The sequence below is a fragment of the Lepisma saccharinum genome, chromosome 20 (assembly GCF_977018435.1).
Source record: "Lepisma saccharinum chromosome 20, izLepSacc3.1, whole genome shotgun sequence".
Lineage (NCBI taxonomy): Eukaryota > Metazoa > Arthropoda > Insecta > Zygentoma > Lepismatidae > Lepisma > Lepisma saccharinum.
This window is the reverse complement of record NC_139248.1, coordinates 43,215,101-43,228,022: the sequence shown is the minus strand read 5'-3', so window position 1 is coordinate 43,228,022 and position 12,922 is coordinate 43,215,101. Positions and strand designations below refer to the sequence as shown.

At 38.2% G+C, this 12,922-nt stretch overlaps 1 protein-coding gene across 1 annotated transcript in view; it reads right to left on the bottom strand.

The window, feature by feature from the left end:
* LOC146003250 (protein lin-54 homolog) overlaps positions 1-12,922 on the bottom strand; it is a 106,366-nt gene that overhangs the window by 61,153 nt on the left and 32,291 nt on the right. The window contains exon 6 of the mRNA XM_083141431.1: positions 5,824-6,006. Within this exon, the coding sequence (XP_082997557.1) occupies positions 5,824-6,006 (183 nt within the window). The remainder of the gene's footprint in view (positions 1-5,823; positions 6,007-12,922) is intronic.

Genomic DNA, 12,922 nt, shown 5'->3' with positions numbered 1-12,922 from the left:
ATTTCTCCTTCTACCATCACTGGGAACGAACCTGCCCTGTTCCCTTCGCTAATCGGAAAGTTTCGGAATGCAACAGGAACGAAGGGAGAACAAAAACGATACAATGCAAATACGTTTATAATAACATTGCTTCTACAGAGGGAACGGTATAAGCTACAATCACGCTTGTTTTTCGTACATACTCGCAAATTAATTATCTTTCCATCTGTTGAACTACTGACACTTGAAATAATATATTTATATCCGAGCGCCAGGTACACGATTTAGTAGCGAGGTGAAACAGGTTCTGAACTAGGCAACGCCGCACGTCTGTGATTCGCTGGTGCTGTTCAGCAGTTCAAGGCCATATGCAGGAGATTTGACGCGCACTCTAACTGATGTGATTCATGCAGTGATGAAGGATTATGTGCCACTCAAAAAAAAACGAAATCAAGCAAATATCCTTCCTGGTTCGACTCTGAGCTCTTACTTGCCCTTGGAAACCGAAAAAAAGGCCTGGGATCTCTGGAAACATTTTCCTAATGAATACACATGGAAAACTTTCACCGACTTACGATGTCACTCTAAACAATTGCAAAAGACCAAATACAGTGAATACATCGGTGCTATCACAAACAATATCAAATCAAATCCCAAACGTTTTTGGTCACTAATCAACTCAAGGAGGGAAAATTCCTGAATACCTTTGAAAGTAAAACATAACTCAGTATGCGCAGAGGGCCCTTGCAAAGCTAATCTTTTTAACTGTTTTTTCTCCATAAATACAACCTCGTATTCACCAGCTTCATCCCTTCCCAACCTCCGTCCAGTTTGCTGTCACTCTCTAACGTCTCCAGAAGAAGTGCAACACATCCTATCTTCAATGCATCAAAATCGCACCAATGGTCCTGATGAGATCCCTTCGATTTTCCTAAAAAACGCTGCTCCTTCTCTCGCTATTCCCTTCTCTATTTTATTAAACAGATGCTTCAATGAAGGTACATTTCCAAATTCATGGAAAAATGCTAACGTGGTACCATTATATAAATCTGGAGACAAGTGTGATGTTTCTTCTTATAGGCCTATTTCCCTTCTTTCACCACTTGCTATCGTCTGTGAAAAGATAATAAAGGACCTACTCTACAAATTTACCTCTCCATATATAAATACAGCACAGCACGGCTTCTTACCAGTCAGCTCCTGCTTAACCAACTTAACCAACTTAAGCATTTTATTATCTGACGCTATCAACTCTATATCTGAAAACTCTCAACTGGATGTAATATATCTGGATTTTTCAAAAGCTTTTGACTCTATAAACCACAATTTCCTGCTTCATAAATTATCCCACCGTTTCAATATTCATGGAAACTTTCTCTCTCTGCTCAAGCACTACCTCCAAAACATACAACAAAAAGTTGTTCTTTCCGGAATGTCTTCTGTTTATCAAGCTGTATCTTCTGGTGTACAGAAGGTGGTTCGGGATCTCTGGTGACGATTTTGAAAGCTGCTGGCGGCGCTGTTATCAACGTCAGTCCGTCCAAACGGTGCATGTTGAGTCACGTCAGTACCGAGAATGCGTGTGCAGAGTGTTGCGCCATTTACCTACAACGATGCCGAAGAAAATTGAACCATACTGGGAGGGCTACATAACAGCCCTTTCCGATGCTAAATATAGCTATTCGGCAATCAAAGGAATGTGCAAGAAGCGTGGTTTTGTGATATCGAAGAACGGGATCGGTGCGGTATTAAACAAAAAGGCAAAGGCCGACTGGGCCTAATTCCATAGGGGAAGAAACAGGCAAATCCACGAGCAGCTACGAGTCGTACACCGGACATAGTGAGAAAACTGAAGGCCCTTGTGTCAGGTGGTAACCCTGCCCCCCAAAGGAGTATCGCACGTAAGTTGGGAATGTCTGTGTCAACAGTGAACACCATAATCAAGAAGGACGTGCAACTAGAAATGCGGCATAAGCGGCGAGTTCACAAGCTGTTGCCTCGTCACATTGAGGAACGTCGCACGAACGCTAGAAAGCTCTATGAGACCTATCTTGCAGGGGAGAGATGGAAAAATGTGGTGACATTAGACGAAGCATATGTCTACCTTAGTGACTGTCACAAACCCCGCGCGATTTACTACCGCCCTCGTGACAAAAACAATTATCAAACATGGTATCGAGAATGCCAGGAAAGTTTTCCATGGGGTTTCATGATCATCGCTGGATACTGCTATAATGGCAAGCTAGCAATTTGCCATGTAGCTAATAATGTGAAGGTGAACTCCACGTACTATCAGGATGAGGCTTTAACACCTATTTATAACATAGATATCCCGGCACTGTATGGGGGGGGGGGGGGGGCCCAAAAACCAGGTCTGGGTGCACCAAGATAAAGCATCCAGCCATACCTCCTGTTCGACTCGTCTGTTCTTACAGCGAATGGAGATGGAAACTGACATCCGTGCAATTCCTTACAGCGACATTCCGGTCAAGGTGCCAGATGGGTCACCCATGGACTTCTGTGCATTTGGACTTCTATAACGGGCCTTAGGAAAGAGACGTCCACACACTCTCAATGGCCTCTGGAAAGCCTGCCAGGAGGAGTGGGAAAAGTTGGACATGATAACTCTTTGGAAAAGTCTGTTGCAATGGAAATTACGTTGTCGGGCTATAGCGTGGAATGCTGGTTTTCCAATTGAGCATGATCGTTGGTGGCGACATGAGTTTTCATGAACTTATCACCCTTCCAACATTGTCCTCAGAGATCCCAAACGACCTTCTGTACCTCAAGGCAGTGTTCTTGGACCTCTTCTCTTCATCCTGTACCTTGATGATTTTCCAGAATATCTTTCCGATTCATGCCAAAAGCTTTCTCTTGTTCGCTGACGATTGCAAAATATATAGTAAAACCTCCAATTTCAGTGACATGACACTTCTGCCAAACAACTTAGATTCTCTAATAAAGTGGTGTGAATTATGGAACTTAAAACTCAACCCTCAAAATGTACCATGATGACCTTCTCCTTAAAGAAAAACACATTCAATACTAAATATTTCATAAAAAATAATTCAAAAGTGTTCAAAGAGTTGCCGCACAAAAGGACCTGGGCGTCATATTTGACGAGAAACTTTCCTTTTCTGAGCACATCTCTACAGTCACAAGGGGTTCAATGCGTATGCTGGGTCTTCTCTATCGTTTCACGGAAATAAACAACTGGACTGCCCTCAGCACCTTTTACAAATCTTTTGCGTCACCTAAAATTGAATACTGTTCTCCAATCTGGTCTATGGCATGCCCCTCAAATTCAGATAGACTAAATTTCTTCCTGGCCATTGTTCGACACCGAATTCAGTCCACAAAACACTTGCAAAAGTCCATCCTCCTGCAAATGTTAAATATCCAAACTCCTCAAGAGACATAGACTGGCTGACCATATATTTCTACATAAAATAGTGAATGGCAACATCAGAAGTGACCGCCTTCTTCAAGAAATTCACTTTTGTGTGCCTGCCCGTTCAACAAGAAACACTCAACTTTTTGCTTCTCAGAAGCAGAGATTGTGCCTCATCCAGCGCTCTCTGTTCCATACACTGGCCAGTGCATATAATAATCTAGGAAGCCAAATAGACATTTTTGTAAATCTGGACCGTTTTAGAAGAAAGTTAACTAAAAGTATGTAAGTCTCTTAACCACATGTAATTTTTCTGTTATTATTTTTGTTGTATTATGTTATTATTTTTTTGTCCTTATGTTCTATAAAATCGTTCCAATGTAAAATGGCTAACGCTGTATTTGGAATCTTCTATTAGATAAATAAATAAAGTAGGCATCATTGTTGATAGTCTGTCCTCAAGGCAAGAATTCAACCAGCAAAACCCCATTTCTGTCCCAGAACATGGTACACATGATTTTACAGGTTGAAATTGACTGCTTGAATATCTTCTTGACTGGCGATGCCGTATGCCTCCATTCCATGGACTGCTGCTTTGATTCAGGAATCATGGGACACCCATGTCTCACCACCAGTGACCACATGGCTCAAAAAATCGTCACCTTCCTCTGCATATCACGACAAAAACGTTGGTGCACTGGCAGGCCTTTTGTTTTTGTGTTCCTCTGTCAGGTTCTTCGGCACCCACTTTGAGCAGAATTTTCCATATTCAAGGCGATCTGTCACAATTTCGTAGAGGACTTTCTTGAAAATTGTGGAAATTCCATTGAAAGCAACAATATTGTGAAGCATCTGTTTTCACACATTTCCACGTTGACCGCACACACCAAATCCTCGGTCACAACAGATGGCCGACCACTCCTTCGTTCATCGTGAACTGTCTCAAGACCTTCTTCATCCGGACCCATTTTCTCACCATCCCTTCACTCACTGCACCCTCTCCATAGACCTCACACAGTTGACGGTGGATGTCTACTGGTTTCATGTTTCTTGCATTGAGAAAACAAATCACACACCGGACTTTACAGTCGGCAGGCCGATTGATTTTCTTTAACATTTCAAATGTTCAGAAAACTACGAAGAAAAAGCATGACCTGCACCCACGTGTGCCTCTGGCTTACTAACTTACAGCGGCAATATTTGCAAACTGTACTTACTTTACAAATACGCCTGGTAAATTATATGCATTAATTTAAGAGTTTTACTTTAAAATAGTAAAGAATTACATTGGAATATTAAAATAATCATATAATCACAATATCCATTTTTCATGCAATACTGATGAAAAATAAATGAAAACTTCAAATTTCACAAGAGTTTCCATGCTAATTAGTGTCCAAGAAAGTTCAAGATTTTTGTTTGTCAAACTCCGGAAAAAAAAGTGTGGGTATTTACTCTATCCTGGGAATCTCTGGAGCAAGTGAACAAAAGCAAGTCACTAGGGAGGGCTCAACTAATGAATGGGTGAGAGGGAATGGGACCCACTTGCATCCATGTGTGGCCTTGCTCCACAGAGTATAAGGGTTCATTGTTTTTAAAAAATAATACAGTAAATGGTACTATTAAAGTGGAGATGAAATTAAGGAAGTGCAAATGAAAGAGGTGGGAGTACGAAACAAAGGGTAAAGTGGTCAAAACAAAGTACATTTGCATCAACAGGGAAGAGAAAATGAACAAAAATGAAGGGGAAATTTGGAATACACATGGAGGGAAGAGGAAGAAGAAAAAAACAGGTGAGACTCCACAGCATGTCCATCAAGGTGGAACAAATGCTTTTCCTATTATAAAACCTGGGAGAGTATTTACACTAATAGGTTGTGAGTATGTGTATATCTTGTTAGCATAAGCTTGCAAATGTTCTGTGAACCATAATGAAACATTATCGAAAGAATACAAACCACTTTATTGTTGTTATTTATTTGTAAAATTCAACAGTGATTCTGTAAACTTTTAAGAACATTGGGTCCATGGTTCGAAACCTGGTAGGGGCACACAGTGGATTGGAACTCACTTTAAACTGTATGTCCAGTCTCGATCAGCCTTTCAGTGCATAAAGTAAATTTAAAAAAAACTAACAACATTGATTAAACATATACTTATAGGAATTTTATTCTAACTAAAATTACAATGACTCCTTTCAAAAAAATGAGAAAAATAAAAATCTTAGTAACACCGACTGTACAATAGGGACTTTTCTCAAATAGAATTTTTCCTACCAAAAAGGTAGGAATGGTAGGATGAATATGACCTCTGAACAATAAATTTGGCTTCTCCTTTATTACTCCTGCAACATAATAAACAATATTTCATGCAGCAAATTTTGAAAGCAGTAAAATATTAGAAAACTTTCAACATGTTTCATGAACACATGAAGTTGAAAATTAAATACTTACGGCCTTAACTGTTTGTGTTGCTGGAGCAATTGGAACCATTTTCACTGCATGTGTTTGCGACGAAGATGATGGGACTATGGCTTTTGTTACAGTTACTGGAACAACTGTTGCAGGTTTTACTGTGGTTGTTACTCCTGTTGTACTTGTCTGAGGAGATGCACTCACAAATCGAACATACTGAAGCTGTAAAAAAGGACGGAACTGTTACAATTCTGAAATATATATTATCTGTTGAGTTGCTTCCACATTCTTGCAGAGAGAGCATAAGGATACATATTATGTAGATTTTGAGTTAATTTCAAGAACATAAAATCAGGTAGGGGTCAATCCATATGAAGTCATACAACATGGTTGCGTGACCATTTTTAAAAAAGTTTATTTTTTGTGTGCTGTGAGCCTCATATGTTGACAGTTCAGAACCACTGTTATTTTATTTTTACTATCACCGATTTGAAGATGGCGGGCATTGTTTTATCATGGCACACGTCATTTTCTCCATTCGTAAGCATCAGCGGCAACTTTTTTATCTCAGCTCTGGTAAGTCCTACGACAATGAGACAAAATCTGTGATGTTAAGCACATTATAGGCTACAATTATATTTGTGTAATTTTCTAAATATTATTCCTTCATAATAAATTTTAAGGTCAAAATTGTGTATTTTAATCGCTCAAAATGACATTTTCTGACATTTTTTTGGGGGCGAAGGCAGTTTGTTTGACACTTGATTTTTTTTGTGCAAGTACCTGTGTACCAATAGAGTATGTCAAAATTATTTGAAGCTTGAGACTTTAATATTTCTTTTTCTACAGGGTCATAAACATGTACTTTTTGTTAAAAAATTCCAAGTTCAGGGTTAAATATCTCTGGTGGGCAGTTGTTTAAAAATCTGAAATTTGTACACAATACAGTACTCCATGATAAGCAACTTCAGTAAAAATTTTGAGTTTGAGATTTAATTGGTTTAAGAGATACAAAACTCATGAAAAATTCAATATTTTGTATTAAATATGGTATGCCTAATTTCATTTTTTATTTTTGATGTTAAAATTTTGCAAATTGTATTTTGGAATGTCAATGAACAACATTTTAATCCTGAAATGGATCTACAATAAAGTGTATATACGAGGGTGTGCTGAAAAGAAAAGCTTCCTTTGTTTTTATTTTCTTTGTTACCTTGTAAACGCATTTTGGATTTTGAGTAACCATACATTGCACTTATAAGACTTTCCCGCTTCTCCATTGAAGGTTTCAAACTTCTATGGCCAGGGGGTGCTGAACTAATGCAAGGAAAATGGCAGCATGTGACCATGCAATGTCGGTGGAGTGCCTGAAGTAGCGTGCAATGATCGAGTTTCTAACCGCAGAAAATGTGCTACAAATTGACATACATCTGCGACTGAAGGCATTTTATGGGAATGAATGTGTAGACATCAGTACTGTGCGATCTTGGGCTGTTCATGCTTGTAAAGAAACCCCAAGCTGAACACGATTCCGATGACCTCCATCAGTTGCAGTTCGCCGCTTTTCACTCCATTCTCTCAAATAGCTGAGATTTCTTCAGCTGGGGGTTTTCTTCATATGGATTGGCCCGTAGTCATTTTGAAAGGAAAAAAAAGTTAAAAATAAGTTGTCATAATTTCAGAAGAAATGAAAACATTGTCAATTTTATTTCTAGGTATTTTCAAAATACAGTGGAACTCAGATTATACATTTCCGGATTTTACATTTTCCCATATTGTGCATTCAACCATGGTGGTACCAACATAGCACAATGTTATAAAATTTCCTAGATTTTACATTTTCCCCGCATTTTAATTTTTTTCAGGTTTGGTCCTCTGAAAAACTTGGAATGAAGGTTCCACTGTACTTGTGTTGGTGTTGCACCTTTCCCTTACAATGATAATTCAAATTTTACTAAACCTGGTTTTCAACCAAAAAAATATCAGATAACAATACTTTATTAATTGATTGGTGTACTAAAATCTGAATGTGATATTCAGTCATTTTTTACTGAAATCCTTATTGTTTGGTTAACATTATTGTGAAATTTCAAAAAAGATTGAATAATGTATAATATAGAATTTTCTCCCCTAAGAGAGTGCAGCTCACACTGAAGGCTTTGGGAATGAAAGATAAACTACTAAAAGTTTGGGGGGGGGGCTATAAAAATGAAAGCAGACAAAAAAAAATTGGAATTCTGAATTTAAGTTACTCAATTTGACATTTTTCCACACTATACATTCAACATTCATGGTTCCAACAAAGCAAAATGCTATAAAATTTTCCTTCCAAGATTTTACATTTTCCCACATTCCAAGTTTTTTCAACTTAGTCCCCTGAAAAACTTAAAATTGAGGTTCGACTCTATGTGGTCTCTCATCACCATGGAAGGATTAAATGTGCCAAATTTCATCAAAATCTGAGATCATAGGTACCCAAACTCCCCTATTATTGGTTGAACTGACATGGTGATTAATAGGGACACTGATATTTCGCGAACGCTTTAAACGCGAAATTATTTTCAAGTGTGTATAATTTTGTTTCGAGACAAGTGGATAAGAGTTATGACCATTTTCGGCTCCAATTTATTCACGAAGTTCCGCGAAATACAAATCAAAATACGAAATGAAACGAAACGAAATTGTATCTTTTTAAATGCAAAATTCATGAATTTTATTTACCATAAATCATTGTCCCTAGTGATTAATAACAGGCTGCATTGTTGTTTTCATACTATACATTTTAAAATCCATTGCTATGCCACGCTGGTTTGTTAACTGGGATGTTTAAAAAGTGTATTTTGTTTGTAATTTTTGTGATTCCCGATGATACAGTGATAATGCTTTCACCTTGTAATCAAGGGGACCTGACCTGATTTCAATCATCGGTGAAGGTATCTACAAAAAAAAACCTGGAAGATGATCACTGTATTTTACACACACACTTAGAATGTGACTTAACTAAGTTTTAGAATATTAACTTCACATGTAAAGGTGAAGAGAAACCAAACAGTAATATTGACTAATTATCAACAAAGAATTACTTTTTCTATGAATCCAACACAATTCTAGTGTGAATAACACATAATAATAGTAAAATTTAGTACATTTGTTAGGGTATTTACTCATGAATAGTGCACACTTTTTCAGGGTGGCTACAAACAAGCAAAAATGAAATTCCCTGACTTTTCCAGGTTTTCCAGGACAAAATTTACATTTTTCCCTGACAATTACAAACTAAACTAAATCGATGTTTTTGTAAATTGAAATACTAAACTCATACAGATCCAGGCATGGATTTGTTAAGCACCAATATTATCTTCAATGAAATTGACTTAATTCCTCTATTCTCTATGATTTGAATTCAAACTGCAAAATAGTGAATTTGGAAAATTATTACAATTCACAAGCTAGGGAAGGATTACGGAATTTTGTCATACACAATAAGTTTAAAATAAAATACTTGATTATTTTTAAAGTTACGACTAAATGAGATAAGAGTTAAGAGTGAATGATTAAGAAATACAATTTGTAATTTATCAGTCTCCTTATACATTCTCGGGTTTATATGTTGATATTTCCACTGAAGTTTGGAACCCTCTGCTTGCAAGAACCATGAGTGCGGACTCATTTTTCAATGCATAAAGCTACTTCTCTCTTCTCTGTAAAGCAAACAACTTAAATCTTGAATATAAGTGAAACAATTGAATCGAACAAAATAAAGTGTCATATTTCCTTACATTATCAATGTGATTTCTGCTTCAGTACAGTATATCCAAGTGAAGTACTGTGAAGTTGACAACATGCAGTTATACCATTAATGCTGACGAAAAGGGTATGTAGGTATTAGAAATTTAACGCAAGGAATTTATAGAATTGCATTGTATAGGTACCTGATATAGCTAACCACACATTAAAACACTAATAATAAAAGCGTCTCAAAGTTCATATACGAGGGGCATCCTGAAAAAAGCTCCAATGGTGCCTATACGCAGCACTAGTGGTCGGAGAGGGACACACACACATGCAGGCAGGAAGAAGTGGCATTTAGCTGTAATCTGGTACAGTTGCAATGCAGCCGTTTTAGGACAGTTCTAGGTTAAAGATTGCAGCTCTCATACAGTCTCCCACAGACTGCGATGTAACCTACATTGCACGCTCAGAATTTGGCACAGAGCCACCAGCAATTGCGTGAGGTGTGCAGACCGGACTTCGTGAATGATAGTATGGTCAGACGATGATACAGACAATTCATGGAAGGCCAATCGAATGTGCACAACCCCATACAGCACAACACAGGCCCTTTGCATCACTTCAGGTGAGAGATCTTGGACCACTCCCTGTACAGCCCTGCCCTTTAATGTACCGGCTTTCATCTCCTGGTTTAACTGAAGAGGTTTCTGGCAGGGCAAGGATTTGACAGCTACACTGTGGTAGAGATATTTCCAGTATTTGTTTGTCAGACACATATACCATGGGTATACAAAATTTAGTGACATGCTACGACAAATGCCAGAACAACGGTGGTGATTATGCCGAAAATTAAGTTAGGACTCACTGTTACTAATGCAATAAATTACTACTGATATTCTTGTTTTATTTATGCCCAATCGGTAGGGACCTTAATATTTTTTATTTTTTTTTAAATTGGTGTATTTTCTTATTTTTTATTTTTTACTATATGGTGTTATTTTTCCCAAAACTCACATTTTAATTTAAGCGCATTTTCTGGCAAATATCTGATATTATACCTTCATGGTGTTTTAAAACTACTGTTTCAAATTGTAAGTCACATGGCTTACGCCTCTTCGTGAGAGTTTGATATATTGAAATTATTTTGGGAAAGTTATTTTCCATACCGCCTTTTTTTAATTTTAAGGTAAGGATTTTAGATAACGGAATTTTCCCCATATATACTGAAGGGTGCATAATGACCATAAGTGGCGACGCACCAAGAAATTAAAATCAATCAATCTCACGTGACAGATACCGATATATTATAGCACCAAAAATTGTTAGTGTTACGTTTCCCAAAATTCGCGTTTTTGTTTTAGAACGTTTATCTGCCAAATATACCGAAACTTAATACTTCATTGTGCTTTTAAACTATTCTTTTAAATTGTAGGTCTCATGGTCTATGTGTTTTCGTGACAGTTTGATACGTTGGAACAGATTTTTGAGGAAGTAAAAGTAAAGTGCTCCCCTGCACTTTTCCATGAAGGTGTATAGGGGTGTGGAGTTAGGGTCCCACACTTTCTTGATCACGGCTGAAGGTGGGGGTGATGTGATCAGCACCACGCTCCTGGCTACCTTTATCCCTCAAAGTTTCCTCAAGGTACCAGCTTCATATGATGCTGGACGGGCACCGGAGCAGTTTGAATAGGTAGAAAAGATACCAGTTCTCCCCCACAGGGGATCGACCCCGGGTCTCTAGCATAGTAGTCAGATGCCCTAACGACTGAGCTCCATTATTACTCACTCGACAAATGCCGATGGTGCGCACTTAGCTTGGTAATTCAAAAGATATCTTGTGTGACAAATACGAAGATGTGGCTCCCGTGTGATGGTAGATACGCACTCGATCTCCCGTTAGAAACCTGCCACTTTGCTCTGTGATGCAAATGGTTTTGATAGAAGTTGAAAAAATCGTGGGAAATACATGATTTAATGTGTCTGTCGGGATTATTCCATGTTCGTATAACTCTACAATTTACTGTTGAGTAAAATGTTGGAAAACTTGCATGTTCTATGTACACAAACATGGCCTAGAAAAGACAAGAATGTTGGATTTCATGGAACTTTTCGTTTTTTTTAGGACCCAGCGTCGAATAACATGGGTACCTGGGGGAAACCCTGGGGGGTAAAGGCGGTCAGGGGCGTGGTGCTGATCAAATCACCCCTACTCACGACCGGATCAAGAAAGTGTGGGGCGTTACCCCCACACCCCCTATACGCCTTCATGGCGTGGTGCTATGCACAGGGGATCACTTTACTTTACTTTACATTACTTTTGCAATACTAGTGTTGCAGTAAATTTGAGGTTGGGAGCATGCTCTTGCCAATTTTTATAACGTTCACCAATGCAGTTTATGTTTCACTTTTTCGTGATAGTATTCAATATATATCCCGTTTGGTTGAATTCTTCTTGATATCTAAGAATAGTGCATGTCATTGTAAACGTATGTTAACTTGTGCGAAACCAGTAATACGTCAGGATGATGAAAGAAAACCTTCGTAAGCACTGCTACATTAAATAAGGTGAAGTGAGCCAGAAGAGTAATAAAATTCCAGCAGCATATTTGCAGTCCATGCAATTTCTGTCGCATGTTGTAGTGAGATACTTTGTCAGGTGGCGATATTCAACAAAAATCGTATGTATCAATGGAACCTATTTGTTTCAATGTTCCTTAAGTTTGCCCAACAAAATGCCTTACTACGTGACAAGTCCCCTTACTACTCCCATATGGACAAGAAAAAAATGATAATTCAATGCATTTCCCACGTAATATTTAGAGGTTTAACCTTTACTCGCCCAATGATAGCATATGGTATAATCAGAGTAAGGTCGTACTGGCCTGATGATACCATATGGTATCATGGTGCTGATTACGAAATGAATGTGCTTTTTGGACGTTCATACTCTTATGTTTGGGTGGAAACTCTGACACAGGTCTGGAGCAAGCCTGAGAAATTCATATTGATGGCCAACCTCCCCCTTCTCCCCCCTCTCCGCAACATATCCATGCCACATTTCCGAACCGAGTTTCACATTTTGGCTCATTATTTAATTTGTAAAAAACCCAGGAACATGAAATATGTTTCCATCTCTTTGTAAACGTCCATTCTTTTAAGAGAATACTAAGATTTGCGGCTTTTCCCTAAAATAGCGGGAGAAGAGGGGGCAAACTTCAGATTTTTATGTTGTTTTTTCATTGAAATTCGGTGGTCGCGCCCTCAAACCCCCCTTCCTCCGTTCGGCGATCTGAATTGTACACGGTTGCATACTCGGATGTTTTAGCTGTAAAACAAAACTTATCCGAAGTAGATTGCTCCCATAGTGGCCGAGTTATAACAATTTTCCTCCAAAAATACAAATTAC